General features: G+C 36.0%; 1 protein-coding gene across 7 annotated transcripts in view; it reads left to right on the top strand.

The window, feature by feature from the left end:
- Lcor (ligand dependent nuclear receptor corepressor) overlaps window positions 1-15,487 on the top strand; it is a 105,574-nt gene that overhangs the window by 57,234 nt on the left and 32,853 nt on the right. For all 7 annotated transcript variants that reach the window (XM_041660856.1, XM_041660853.1, XM_041660855.1 and 4 more), the window contains 2 exons: window positions 5,885-6,017; window positions 12,281-12,568. In XM_041660856.1, coding sequence (XP_041516790.1) covers window positions 5,885-6,017; window positions 12,281-12,568 — 421 coding nt within the window. The remainder of the gene's footprint in view (window positions 1-5,884; window positions 6,018-12,280; window positions 12,569-15,487) is intronic.

Here is a 15,487-nt window from a genome sequence, read left to right as displayed (position 1 = left end):
GTATAATAAAAGCAAAGCAAAATGTATGATTTTTGTTCTGTGTTTAACAGTTATCGCTATGCATAAAAAGTAAGTGAAACAGTCATTTAACTGATAAGTCATTTGTATGTGTAGTATGTGTCTGCATGTGTGCACACAGTTGGACTTGTGCACATGTATTCAGTCTCACGTGGCTAGAGTATATAGGTTAGTGGAGGTCTCTTTCAGTTCTTCATCGCTTTAATTTTTTGAGACAGTTTCTCACTGAAAATCACCATTCTGTTGGGCTAGACGGTCTGCCAGCAAGTTCTAGGGATCCAGTGTCTTTATCTTTCTAGTGCTGATATTGTGGGCCATGCTTGTCTGGCTTTTTTTTTCTGAGTGCTAAGGATCTGAACTCAAGTCCTTATGCTTGCATGACAGTAATTTTGCCGATTGAACCATCTTCCCAGTTCCTAAAAGTAATTAATTTTAAAACAACTTTGTAACACTGTCTTAATCCCTAGCTCTTATATGCAATAAGAGCTCAAACATTCTTCTAACAGATGTGATAGACCTTAAGAACAGAACTCTTACAACTCTTTCTAGGTAGACAAATTAGAATAGACTTAGAAAGTGCCTAAAGGCATTATTAAAAAACAAAATTGTTTTGGTTTACAATTCAGAGGAAACTGATAGCTCCTGTTTAGTAACAGTTGAAATAACATATGTGTTAAAAAGATAACGCTATGTGTTAAAAAGTTAACATTAAGCCTGGCAGTGGTGGTGCATACTTTTAGTCTCAGCACTGAGGCAGGCAGATCTCTGAGTTCAAGGCCGGCTCATTCTACAGAGCAAGTTCTAGAACAGCCAGGGTTAAACAGAGAAACCTTGTCTCAAAAATAAATAAACAAATAAATAAAATTTAAAACATTTAAACAAAAATGTTAACATTACCAGAAAAAAGAAGCAAGTGAAGAAAGTTTTCCTGAAATCTGATTTTAAAATTTAATGGTAGTTTACTTCTGCAAAATGACCTTATTTTTGTTGTAATAGACTTAGCAATTTATGCCCCAGTATTTGGCAAAAACGGTAGAATAGTTAAGAAACAGCCATTGAAGAATAACAGCTTGATGTGTGACCTAAGTATATGCAGATCAGCTTCAGTTTGGAGGAAGAGCAGATAGACTGGAAGAAAGCCACACTGGACAGAGATGCTGAGTAGTCTTAGACGTCTCATCTAAGAAATAGCATAGAACCTGCTTACCAGATTGGATGACATGATTTACTCTTACAGTTTCAGTACTTTGGAGGTGTAAGAAGGAGTATGATATGTTCCATTGAGCCTGGGCAAATACCAAGGCTGTGCTGCATACATGGGGAAAGCCAGAACATTATGAATCATGTAAAGCCAGCAACGTAATATATACAAGGCTAAGTTGCTAATTTTCACTAGGTACATGTGGAACATTTTCTAGGATCGGACGTACAACAGATTCTCCCCTGCATTTCTAAGGATCAAACCCAGAGTGTTCTAACATGCGATGCAAACATTCTTAACTGAGCTACACCTCAGACCCATAAATTAATACATTTTAAAATGTTGAAGTATTAATAAGTTTTCTTTCTTTTTTTAAAAGATTTATTTATTAATTATGTATACAGTGTTCTATCTGCATGTATGCCACCAGACCAGAAGAGGGCACCAGATCTCATTACAGATGGTTGTGAGCCACCATGTGGTGGCTGGGAATTGAACTCAGGACCTTTGGAAGAGCAGGCAATGCTCTTAACCTCTGAGCCATCTCTCCAGCCCTTGAATATGGTGGAATGAAAATTAGAAACCTGTAAAAGGAAATAAATGAATTCACAAGCATGGAAATTGAAACACTTTTGTTGGAAGATATACGAATAAATCCCAGAAGAAATTATAGACTACCTTGATGAACCAAAATGAAATTTGATGTCTAATTATTAGTATAGATAAAAGTAATCTATGTTTTCAAATACCTACAGTAAAAAGAAAAAATTCCAAACCAGTATCCTAACCACCCCCTTAAGAAACTGAAAAAATATGGACAGACTAATCTGAAAAAAATAGAAAAATAAGATGAGAGCACACATAAATAAAATAGTATAGAAAATGATAGAGAAAAAAATCAAGGGGCCAGAGTGGTAGCTCAGTAGTTAAGAACACTGGCTGCTCTTCCAGAGGACCTTGGTTCAAGTCCTAGGACCCACATAGTGAATCAGAACTGTATTAATTCAAATTCCAGGTGATCCTGTGCTGCCTTCCGGTGTCTGTGAGCACTGCACACATGTACTGCACAGACATACATTCAGGCAAAACACCCATTTGTATAAAATAAAAATACTAAAAAAGAAAAACTCCAGCAAAACTAAAAGCTGTTTCTTTGAAAACATTAACAAGATTGATAAACTGCTGATTTAAAAAGAACAGACTTAATGAAATTGTGTGGGAAGTTCTTGTGTATATGTGTTCCTTTTTTTAATAAATAAATAAACTGTCTTGGGCCTATGCATGGCAGAATAGAGATAGGCGGAGAAAACTAAATTGAATGCTGGGAGAAAAAAGGCAGAGTAAGGGAGACACCATGGAACCGCCAGAGGAAAAAGACATGAGCAACTAGCCAGAACCTTGCCATAAGTCTTATGGTAAAATATAAAATAATAGAAATGGGTTAACCAAGGATGTAAGAGCTAGCTGGCAATATGCCTAAGTGAGTGGCCAGGCAGTTATTTACATAATATAGTTTCTGAATGGTCTGGGCAGCCAGGAACAGACAAGCATCCTCCAACTACAATGAAACATGAATGATAATGGGAGAATTACCTCTAACCTTATGGCAATAAGAGAGATTGCTTGGGAAATGTTATGAATACTTTCTTTGCTAAAAAGTAAATAACTTGATGGGTGAAATTTTTAGAAAAGTTGAAGTAGCAAAAAAAAATTTATTGAAGAAACATATTTGAACCAGGTGGTGGTGGTGCACACCTTCAATCCCAGCACTCAGGAGGCAGAGGCAGGTACTTGGAGCTCTGTGCGTTCAAGACTAGCCCTGACTACAGAGAGAGTTACAGGACAGTTAGGGCTGTTACACAGAGAAACCCTGTCTCAGAATAAAGGATATATTTGAATAGATCTGTATTGTGAGTTGAATTGTGTCCCCCCAAAAGTTGTGATGAAAAAGAATAGTAAGTGATGGTATTTATGAATGGGACTTTATTTGAAAATTAGACCTTTGAATTCTTAATATAGTCTAGTTAAAATGAAGTGATGGTTGTGTGGTCCATGAATCCAGTGACTTGCTGTCTTTATAAGTAAGAATAGAGATTTGAAGGGACAAACAAACATACAGGGGGGAGGGGTCTATAAAGATAGTAGTGGAGATTTGATTACATCATCGTGAGCCTGGGAATGCAAAGGTTGTCAGCAATCGCCAGAAGGTAGAAGCAAGTATGGAAGGACTTTAGAGACTTCAGAAAGGAGAGAACTCTGCAGACACCATGATTTTGGGCAAGTAGCCTCTAGGACTGTGAGAATAAATCTCTACTGTTAGAGCCTCATGTTATGTTAAAGTCGCCCTAGGAAATGAATACAACTTAAAACAAATGAAAAGATTAAATTGGCAATTAAAAGTAAAAAATTAAACACACCTGTTGACAGATGTTTCTTAGGAATATTCCACATTTCCCCCTTTTGTCTAAGGAAGGTTTTAACTTTAATGTAGTAAAATTATATATAACAAAGATAGTCATCAAGTAAGAGTTGCAGTTACAATATCTAGTTCATTTCTATCTGGCAAAATTAGAGAAAATATTCTGTTATATATTTTTTCTTTGTGACTTTAAATTTTATACCAAATTTATTTTATAACTAAAGAAAACCTTAGCTGTGAAAAGTCTTCAGCTTCATCAAAGACCCCAGAAGGGTGAAATATTACCTGGTGACAGAGACATTGGCTGCCTGGACATTCATCCTAAGTTTCCCTGTAATTTGGAGCATCCATCTTTGGCCTACAGGTCTAGAATATCTGACAGACTTAGCTCTGAAGCAGGACATTTTGAAGGACTGTCTTACCTTGTCTTGACAAAGTTTGTTAGTTGCTTTCTTTTGCATCCTCCTGGTTCAGTTAGGCTGGTATACTGTCAGCAATTGAGGCAAGGGCAGTTCTTTGCCCAGTGGCTAGCTTTTGCCATAAAGATAGCAAATTCCTTAATGTCGTCTCTTTTCTGAAGTAGATTGATGCTGTCAGGAGCAGATGTGTCTTCCATCGCATAAAAAGCTTTAGGTCACTAAACATAATATCATATTCTGTAGGTCTTTGAAGTATTTGAAGATCATCTATTTATATCTGTGTATGACCTTGAAAACATACCTAATGTGACTATAAGTTTGACTATTATTGATGACTTTAATCTGTATTTCTTAATTATGCATTATATTTTTATTGAGCTGCATAAACAGTATCCCAAACAGGAGTAGAAATATACATATACTATAACAAAATTAACTTCAGATTTCTATCAATATACACTGTGAAGTATTTAAGACTAGTAGTTACTCTTTTAGTTTAAAAGTAAATTTAATAATCTAACTTTTTATCTGTTATTTCTATATCCCCCCCTTTTTTTTTCCAGAAAGGAAACACTGAATCTAATCTCCTTCATTCAGCTTTTTTTTTTTCCTGATGGTTGCCAATAACAACTTGTAGCCAATCCCCCACTTAAATGATAATAAGCATCCATAACCCATCTTTTGGGGATGTGGGCATAGTTCTCCTGCCTACTTGTTGTTTGGGGGCTTTGGTAATTTTGAGGGGAAACTTGAGAAAATCAGGATAATTGTTAGGTCTTGGCTGTAGTATTCTGTAAGTTTGGATCATCTCAGTTAGCAGCCTTGAAGCTGTTCTGGATGCTGGATCACCTCAGCAAGCAGCAGGATAGAGGTTGTGTGTAAATGGGATACAAATACTCACATTGTGATGGTAACAATTTATAGTTATGAATAAAATCCATTGGGTTTTACATTACATGGGTGAGTTGTATCATTGAATTATATCTTAATGAAATGAAAGAGTTTAAATGTGAAACAAATAGGTATGATGATGATTATAATAGGAAAATCCTAGGAAGTGGTTTCAGACATTAGTGGGTGTATTTTAAACGTGTAAGGAGTTTGTGGGTTATAATGTGCTTTCAATTCTTAAACACATTTTATTGTGCCAAGTATGACCTACTTTCTTTAGAAAGCTTCTTTAAGTAGTCTGTGGTGAAAATTTGTAAATACATGAGTTTAAACGCTGCTGTGATGTGGAAGGCATGTGAACACAGTACTTAATGGATGCTTAGAAGATATACTGTGCATTTCTCTGTCTTGTTTTCTGTGGTCTCTGTCATTGTTCTGGCCTCCTGTTTACTTGTAAGAGGCAAGGCTGGAAGTAAATGCAGAGCACTATCAGCTTACCATAGCGCTGCAGCAGCCTTGAAGTAATGTTGGCAGTCTCTGGAGTGAGCTGATTGTAACATTTTGGAAACTTTTAATTCCTATTTTATTGTGTGTATGTAATATGTGTTCAAGCACATATATTACTATAACTAAAATACTTAAGTGTACTTGTAACAGGCGGTGTGTGATTTTAGTTCTCTATCATAGTGCTAGTTTTGACTTATTTATCAATTAATTGAACAGTACAGTAAGATCTGAGGACTACTATTACAATACTGTTATTTAGGAACAGAATTTAAGTTCTAAGTATTTAAACAGATTGAAAGTTTCTAAATATTTTAATTGTATTATGCTAGTTTGTCTTAATGGCTAGTACACTTGTTTTTATGCATCTGTGCTTTGGATTTTTAAATGGGGAGAGATTTTGTACAAACATTTCACGCGATATTTTTGCAGGGATACTTAGTCGGTCTGGATGAACCAGCTTCCGGAGCTGGACAAGAAGCTTTGCTTAAACAAGAGCACGCAAAAGTCACTCGACTCCAGAGACAAACAGAAGAGTTCCTCAATGCAGTCTTTTATAGAAAAGGTTGGTTTTGGTGGCAAACAACATAGCCTGCTTGTCTTATATTAATTTCCGTAATTTCAGTGTCATTTTAAGTTATTCCTAAAATATTTCTCTGTTCCTTTATCACATTAAATTTGGAATAAGGTTAAGACGCCTATTGCCCTCTTTAATACTGGAGTAGGGGTTTAGTTAAGTAGTTTAGAAATTTATTATGACTGCAATTTGTTAGACAAGCTTTAAAATATAAAATGCTACTGTTGGGCTGGAGAGATGGCTCAGCCGTTAAAGGCTAGGCTCACAACCATAAATAAAATGCTACTGTTTAAATCCTTAACACTTATAAAAACCAGTTCTGTAAATTGAAAATCTGACCTGAAATTTTATTTGAAGTGAAAATGTAGTTGACTCATATATTTGTAAGCATTTTTTTTCTTTCGAGACTGGGTTTCTATGTGTAGCTTTAGATTCCATCCTGGAACTTGCTCTGTAGACCAGGCTGGCCTAGTAAACATACCTTGAGATTAAAAAAAAAAAAAAATGGGAGTTGGTATGGTGACATTATTTTGCCGTGTCATATGTAGAGGCATATGTCAGTCTTGAGGCTTAGGGATTCGTAGAGACAGTAATTCTTCTATTTCTTTAAAAAAAAAAAAACTTTACAAAAAATCTATTCATTTTATTTTACATATGAATGTTTTCCCTGATTGTATGTATGCACACTGCATGTATGCTTGGTGCTCTTGAAGGTTAGATACCCTGGTATTGGGATTATATATAGATGATTGTGAGCTACCATGTGGGTGCTGGAAATCAAATCCCAGTCCCCTACAAAAACAAATACTCTTAACCACTGAGCCATTTCTCCAACCCTTTTCTTTGTCTTTCTTTTTATGTTGTTGTCAGTTTCATCCATTTTGCCCCCCTCCCCACTTATCCCCACCCTGCTCCCATGCCCCACCCCTATCCCCTCACCACACTTCCTGCAGGGTCTGACTATGTAACTGGTTGTTCTGGATCCCACTCTGTAGACCAAGTTATACCCTGGAACTCACAGAATCTGCCTGCGTCTGCCTCCCAAATGCTGGAATTAAAGGCTTGTATTACTACTCCCAGCTTTAATTCTTTTCTTAATCTGTATAATCTCTTTATGATCTTGTTTGAATTAGTGAAGAGTCTCTATTTTCTGTCTGTCCCTTCCTTTCCTTTCTCCTCTCCTCTCTCCTCTTCCCTCCTCCTCCCCTCCTTTCCATAGTTGTGTGCCACTATGCCCAGTAGAGTTTTCACCTTCAATAAATTCTTTCTGAATTAATTTCTGTTCCTTAATTACACATTCCTCTTCTGCTAAGGTAGAGATGATTATGATAGTTTCTAAAAATGTTTCCTCGACGTAGGTAGGCATACGTCGTAGTGTGCACGTGTAATCCAGGCAGTTGGGAAGTTGGGTGAGGAGAAAGGAGTTCTTGGTGTTGCTGATTATCTTGGCTACATTTAACCCCCAGCAGACCCAGAGCGCCCATCTCCTTTAGTGCACTCACTCACCTGTCCAGTGCTACTTAGACAACTCATTCCTCCAGAGATGCCTGCCAGCCTTCTCAAGGTTGACAGTGTACTAGAGGAGTGAAATAGGGTTCTAATATTGGTTACTGTTGGATGGATACCAGCTGTCCTGCTTAGTATGGTCAGTGTTTTCAGAACCTTATTTAAGTGAGATGTCCTGTAAACTCAGGGTATTCCTTAACTAAGTTATTGTTTGGGGAAAAATACATGGTTTTGTATTTTCATTGCTCTGTCAGACTCACTTTATCAAATTAAGTACCCCACTTTCAAAATTACTTTTTTTTTCAAAAAGTAGTTTTATTAATTTTACTAATATTTTATTGTTTCAGTAACAGAATTCATATTGCCAAGTATGATATCACTCCTTTAATCTTCAATCCCGTATAGTTCCAGGACAGTCAGGGCTACATAGTGAGACTGTCTCAAGAAAGGATGGGGAGATTGACATTTAAGGTATAACCTAGAAACAGCTTATTATCCAAATATGTTTACAGTCGTTCCACCAGAGTGTAAACAGACAATGTCCTTGGTCTGTGTGCTGTTTTAGCAACCTTTTAAACTCAAGATGGGAAGCCTTCTACTTACTTCTTGGTTAGGGGGTACTGACAGCAGATTCCTTCAGTGACGTTCTACCGTACTTAGTTCCGTGTCTTTGTCCTCAAAGAATAACTTCGGGTGAAATTCTTATAAGCTTTTGGTTCATAATGTTTACAGCAGGAATTCTTACCTTAGAATTGGTTTTAGGATTTCAAAAGTTCGAATTTTTAAGAAACAAGAAACAAGTTATTTGTATATTTGTTGCACACTGTTGTGAGGTGCTTAGAAAAAGGAACTTGCTTTGGATTGGAAGTTCTTTCTCTTTGTATTATATGTTAATATTGTTAATTTATAAGTATTTTATTAATCTTCATGAAAATATCTCAGAGATGGACATTTGCATGCAGTAATGCCAAAAATGGGCAATTATCCATGGAGATGACAATGAGTTTTTCTGAAGAGAATAATTTGTATAACTCAAGATTGGCTTTCTCTTATCCTAAATGCTGAAGAATGTGAAGATGTTTTTAAGTTTCACGTTTTGGAATCTTTGAGTGGACTTCATCAATTTAGAGCTCTAATCGGAAAATCTAAAATTCAAACATTTTTGAGTGTTATATCAACACTTGAATGATTGGAATTTCAGAGCATTTTGCAGTTTAGATTTTCATGTTTGTTGTGTTTAGCCTTTAATTGTGGTGCTTGGTTTTAGTTTGTCCAAGGATTGTAAATTGTGTGTTTTAAATAATTACTTAGGAGTTTTTGTAAAGCTAAGTAGGGCTGTACATGCAGTATCCATGTAGTAGTCTTTGTAATTGGGCCTGTGCAGCAAATCCTAAGAACAGGCCTGTACCTCTCACAGTTGTCACAATCACGTTCTTTGTCAGCCATTCTACTCCCTGTGTTAGACGTTTTGATAATTTTGCCAGCTATGGTAACCTTTAATCCCAGCATTTGGGAGGCAAAGGCAAATGGGTCTTTGTGAGTTCAAGTCCAGACTTGTCTACAAAGTGAGCTCTAGGGGAGAGAGGGAGGGAGGGGGAGAGAGAGATATCTCAAAGATTCATTTAATAATTTTTTAAAATAGTGTTTCCTTTTTGAAATATACCACTGACTGTGCTGTAACAGAGCATTTGTGTGTGTGGTTGCTTGTTTATTTCAGAGACAGGGTCTCAGTGTAGCTCTTACTTTGCTGAAGTTCACTGTGTAGATCAGCCTAGCCTCCAGTTTGCCTCTGCCTCCAGAGTGCTGGGCTAAAACGTGTGCCACTACGTCCAGCTGTGCTGTGGTGTAACAGTTATATGTTTCTCTGTAGGTTCTCTCCTCCTGCATCTGATCATAGTTGCTTTTACTTGACTCCATTGTGAGTGTTTCACTAGGTATGACCATAATTACAGAATGTTCTAAGTAAATCAAAGAATGAATACATTCAGGAAACTCAGACTCTAGAGAACTTTAAATGGCAGCAATGCCAGTCATACACATTGAATATTTTATCTCATGACTGTGGTGTTTATTCAATAAAGGGACAAGGTATAATACTGACATTTACACATCCAAGGTGGAACTTAATAATTCTTACCATGAAATCTTACTGACCACAAAGCTTTAATAGTTATTAATTAACACAGAAATCCCATATATTGCTGCATTTTGCCATCTCTTTATTATATATTCTCTTGCTTTCCATGAGGCAAAAGCATACATACCTCATATATTCCACTAATACACTGGAAGTTTTATGTAGTCTTCCATATAGAGATTATATTTTATGTAGGGGAAATAGGTCTTAACTGTAAAGTCAATAACTAGTAATAAGAAAATTCAGGCCAAGTGGTGGTGATGCACACTTTAAATCCCAGCACTTGGGAAGCAGAGTCGAGAGGATATATTGAGTTCAAGGCCAGCCTGGTCTACAGAGTGAGTTCCATGATAGCAAGGGATACACAGAGAAACCCTGCCTCAAACCCCCTCCCCACCAAAAAATAAATAATAAATAAGAAGGAAAATTCAGAAGCCAAGTGTGATTCATGTGCATTTAATCCTGGATGGTAGAAGTAGTCAAATCACTAAGTTCCAGACCAGCTTGGTCTACATAGTGAGTTACAGGCCAACCAAGCCTGAATAGTGAAACTCAAGAGCACTTGCTGCTCTTGACAGAGGACGTGGGTTCAGTTCTTAGCATATACATAGCCACTCAAAACCAGTTCCAGGAGATGCCTTCTCTGACCTGTACGGACTTCAGACATAGATAGTAATTTATGTTTAATTTGTGTTAATTTATATTAATGTGCATTTAACACATACACATATGCAGGTACTCACACATACACATTAAATGAATTTCAGAAGGGCTAGACTCAATGAATAAAGGTGCCTTTGCTGTCAGATCTGACAGTCCAGATTGAATCCCCAAGACTCCCATGAATTCCATGATAAGGGAGAGACTAGACTTGTGCAAATTGCCCTTTGACTTCCATATGCACCATGACACTAGTGCCCTACACCCCCTGCACACAAAAATTGAGTGGATAAAAATACCTTTCTTTAAATATTTTTATTTCATGTGCATTGGTGTTTTACCTGTGTATATATCTATGTGAGGGTATTGGATTCCATGGACTTGGAGTTACAGACAGTTATGAGCTGCTTTGTGGGTGCTGGGAATTGAACCCTTGTCTTCTGGAAGAGCAGTAAGTGCTATTACACCACTGAGACACCTCTCTAGCCCGGATAAAAATACTTTTAGAGGTACTGTATGGCACATATTTTATTAAAACATGACAAAACATTGCAATTAGTTGTAAAAACAGTTTTATTAAATATCTTTGATAAACTGATTGCAACATTGAGTGTATTTATAGAGAAACTGTGGGGTTAAATATGGTTTAGGTGAGTAAAAACATATAGAGCAAGTCTATAGATAAAAATGTCACTTCATGAGCATCTTCTGATACCAAGTATTGTTCTTTGGCATCTATTGGGAGCCTTGTTGGGTTTTGATTATTTATTATTATTGTGGAGGTTTTATATTTTAGTAGTAACTAAAAATCAGATTTTCTTCAACTTTATGAATCAACTTCTAGAGTCCCTCACATTTCCAAATTATTATGAACACTTACTTGCTTTTTCTAGCTAAATCTTAACAAATAAGGTAGCTAAAGCTTGTAGTTATAGCTAGTTTTATTAGTAACGTCCTATACAAATTTATGTCACATTTCTCTTGTATTAAAGGTATTATTTGGTAATTGATTTGTTGTATTTATTACCCAAATAAATTGATCAGACACTTTACACCAGGCAAGATTAGGGATACAGAAATCATCAGATAGTCTCTAGGTGATTATAGAAGTATGAGGATAATAGGTTTACCCGGATTGTTTCCCCTTTCATCTTAACCCCATTTGAACTTGAAGTTCCTTTCCAGTCTGTGAATTCCTGTGTTTTTTGTTTTGAATTAACATTATCTAAACGTTGACTCCTTAGATGTTCATTTTATTACTTTTCTAGCTATTGTTTGAATGTTAGCAGGTTATACTTAAAGAACTTGTGAAAAATGTTATCTTTAGCTTTTGAAGTGTGACATTTAAACTCCTACCTCGGAGTTCTAAATCTGTGACTCTCAAACCAGCAGCAGCTGTCAGCTTGTTGGGAATGTCACTTCTTGAGGCCTCAAACTGCTGAATCAGAAATTCTGGGGACAGCACCCAGCAATCTGTCTTTATATGGATCTTGAAATTAAATCCTGGATCCCAAAGTTAAATATCTTTTATAGTCTTGTTATTCTTTTAGTCATTTACAAGGACTAAATTAAGCACTCATAGATTCAGAAACTTAAAGAATATGAGGAGTTAGTTTAGGGAAAACTTGACATTATCTGTAGATGTTGACAGTAAATGTTTCCTAAGAGAAGGCTTAGGTATTTCCATACCAGGTAAGTGATTCTTACCAGTAGATACCATTTGCTATCCCTCTATTTAATTTCATAAGCTTTATAAACACTTAAGAAATTTTATTTTCAATAATCTGCGATCTAAATATTTACCAATTAAGAATATAAACAAATGGTTAATACAGTTGTTAGGATACTAGATTAAAAAAACTAAAGTGAAGTTTCATGTTTTCTTGAAAGCTTTTTTTTTTCCTTAGTTCATGTCCCACTTTAAAAGTAAATAAATCTTTGTTTACAGACAGTCCCTGGGTCTCCGACCCCAATATTCCCCTAGTGGCCCGTGAGATCATGCAGCGAATGATCCAACAATTTGCTGCTGAATATACCTCAAAAAATAGCTCTACTCAGGACCCCGGCCAGCCCAATAGCACAAAGAACCAAAGCCTGCCGAAAGCATCTCCAGTCACCACCTCTCCCACCGCTGCAACTACTCAGAACCCCGTGCTCAGCAAGCTTCTCATGGCTGACCAAGACTCACCTCTGGACCTTACTGTCAGAAAGTCTCAGTCAGAACCTAGCGAACAAGGTATGGTTTGATGTTGTGGTCTCTTCTGTCTAATCAGAAGACTTTGATTTGGGGAGAAAGAAAATTACAAATAGAAAGCCAACCACAAGAATAGGACAGAAAACAATGTGATTCTAGCTGGTCATGGGTATATGACCCTGTGCATTCCAGCTGCATGGACTGAGGCAAGTGCATCATCTGGGCAGCATAGTGAGACTTTGTCTCTTAAAAATAAAAATAATGTTTTAATTAAATTGTCCTGAGTATTCAGTGGTAGAGAGGTGAACAGATAGCATTGTTGCAGTCTCAACCCATTAGCAGATGGTGGTTGTGATGGGTACACTACACAGGAAAGTCAGGCATTTTTTTTTTTTTTTGATTTTTCGAGACAGGGTTTCTCCGTAGCTTTTGGTTCCTGTCCTGGAACTAGCTCTTGTAGACCAGGCTGGCCTCGAACTCACAGAGCTCCACCTGCCTCTGCCTCCTGAGTGCTGGGATTAAAGGCGTGCGCCACCACCGCCTGGTTTATTTTTAAACTTTAACATGAGCGTTTTCACTTTCTAAAATAACATCAGATTCTGAAAATTGTAAAAAGGCAAAGTTTTCTATTTATCCTCAGTGCTCTTCTATCTGAGAAACACCCTTTGCTTGGAAGTTACACTCTACAAAGAGATAAGTAAAAATATGTATTGTAATTTCAAAAGAGTATCAGGCCAGGTGTGCTAATGTACACCTTTAATCCCAGCACTTGGGAGGCACAGGATCCTCTGTGAGTTTGAAGCTAGCCTAGTGTACCAGACCATCAATGACTGCATAATAAAACCTATGTTTAAAAATAAAAATAAATAGTATTATGAATAAAAGACAATAGAATGTACTTTAGATTGTTATGTGTAATGTGTATGTATATATATATGTATATATGTATATGTACTAAATTAAGGAAATAAGTTGAAGATATTTCCAAAATAAGTATTATTGAGGATCCAAATCAGTGAAAACATTAAGAGGTCATCAGTTTTGTTCAGATGTTTCTTGTGTCTCTGAAATATATTTTAAATAGACTGAAAATTCCTGCTTCTTTTTATTCTCACAATGTGCTGTCAACAGTTTTGCAACTGAGGCACTGTTTAAATTTCTAAAATAATTATAATTGATGATGTCTTAGGAAAAAGATTTTATTGTCTTCAAAACATAAGAATAGAAGAAAAGAAAGGTATGTTATGTGTGGATTTATTGGAAAAAAATATCTTGATTTTAGAAAGAATTTTTTAAAATAATATTTTCTTATTTTAAGTAATTTATGAAGATGTCTCCTTTAATGGACTGGTGTTAGTTACTTATTGAGGTATGTATTGGAGTAGGCTTTCTTTTGTTCTCCTTTTTCTCCCTGTTTGAGTATGATATACAGTAAGCAGAATACCTTGTTTGGAGATTGGCCTGTACAGGAACCCTTCTAGCCCTCTGTTCACACTGACCAGTGCACCTTTGCTTACTGAATTTACAAAGTTGTGTTTTGTTTGTTTTTTCCAAGACCAGGTTTCTCTGTATTGTCCCGGCTGTTCTGGAACTCATTCTATAGACCAGGCTGGTCTTGAACTCTCAGAGATCCGCCTGCCTGCCTCTGCTTCCCTGGCATGTTCCTGTTTTATTGAGGATTGTTGTTTTTACTACAAAATGACATTTTCAGTAAAAGTCTCTTGACTCTAGATACTGCATCAAAAGCTTCAGATTTAGAAAAGAGTGGCAACGTAGAGATGTTAGTAGTGGAGGGAGGCTAACTTACAGCAAGTGTCTTGGGTTAGAAATACTCTAAGCACTGCATTTTGTTTGTAGATCTCTGGATGGGTATTAGATATTAAATGAGATCCTACTTTGTTCTTTACCATAATAGTTATGCTTGTAGATTCTTTAGTGAATTCTAAGAACAAAACTTCTTAGGAGGTTGGGCTCTTTTAATTTTAGAGGGTTGGTTGCATATTTCTAACAACTTGAAACTGCGATTCAAGTTTTAATGAAACTGTGCTTCAAGTTTTAAGTTGATCCTATCCAGAATTTATTGTTGACATAGATATAAAGACCTTCCTGCTAGCCAGCTAGAAATCAAAATCAGAAGCTCTGACTTGTTCTTAACCCTGGATGGAATGACAGCTTTGGAAGTAGTCAAATTATGTCTATAAAGGGAAAATTAACTTTGAGGAAAAGAAAGGCTTTAATTTTATGTATTAATACACAAATCTGTGATTCATCTCGTTTTTAGGTTACATTTCCAAGCTGTTATACTAAGATGTTTCCTTTCTTTTTTTTTTTTTACTAAATTTGAACACCATTTTAAAATACTTTAATTTTGTAAAAAAGCTCTTAAACAAGATTTAATGAATGAAATTTGAATTTGCAGGTTCTTATAAGATTTAACTCAAATACACATTTTTTGTACCAAAAGAATAGTTAACTGGGAAGTAATGGTACTTAATCCCAATATTTTAATGTAAGTAATGGTACTTTAATCTCAAGACTTGGGAGGCAGAGACAGGTGGACCTCTTTGAATTCAGGGCCAGCCTGGTCTACAAAGTGAGTTCAAGGACAGCCAGGGTTACACAGAGAAACCCTGTCTCAAAAAAAAAAAAAAACAAAATAAACAATAAAAAAGAATAGTTAAAATACGTATAAATTATAAGACATTAAGTGATTCGTTTCTTCAGAGTGTCTTGTATATACGTAAAATATAATCAAATCATTTACAGATAATTCTCTGATTATAAATTTTTCACATTTAAGTTCAAGTGATTTTGGAGTTTAAAGTATCAATCTTGAGGAATTTGGGAATGTAGATTTGTAAAAATAAATTAATATATTTGAATAAAAGTTTAGAAAATGAAGTGTAACAATTCTAGTGCAGAACCTGTGCTTTGTTTTCAATATCTTATTATATCTTAGCA

The sequence above is a fragment of the Microtus oregoni genome, unplaced genomic scaffold (assembly GCF_018167655.1).
Source record: "Microtus oregoni isolate MIOR12 unplaced genomic scaffold, Mior012 000012F_ref0000307, whole genome shotgun sequence".
Taxonomy (NCBI): domain Eukaryota; kingdom Metazoa; phylum Chordata; class Mammalia; order Rodentia; family Cricetidae; genus Microtus; species Microtus oregoni.
This window is presented reverse-complemented; position numbering and strand designations above follow the sequence as displayed.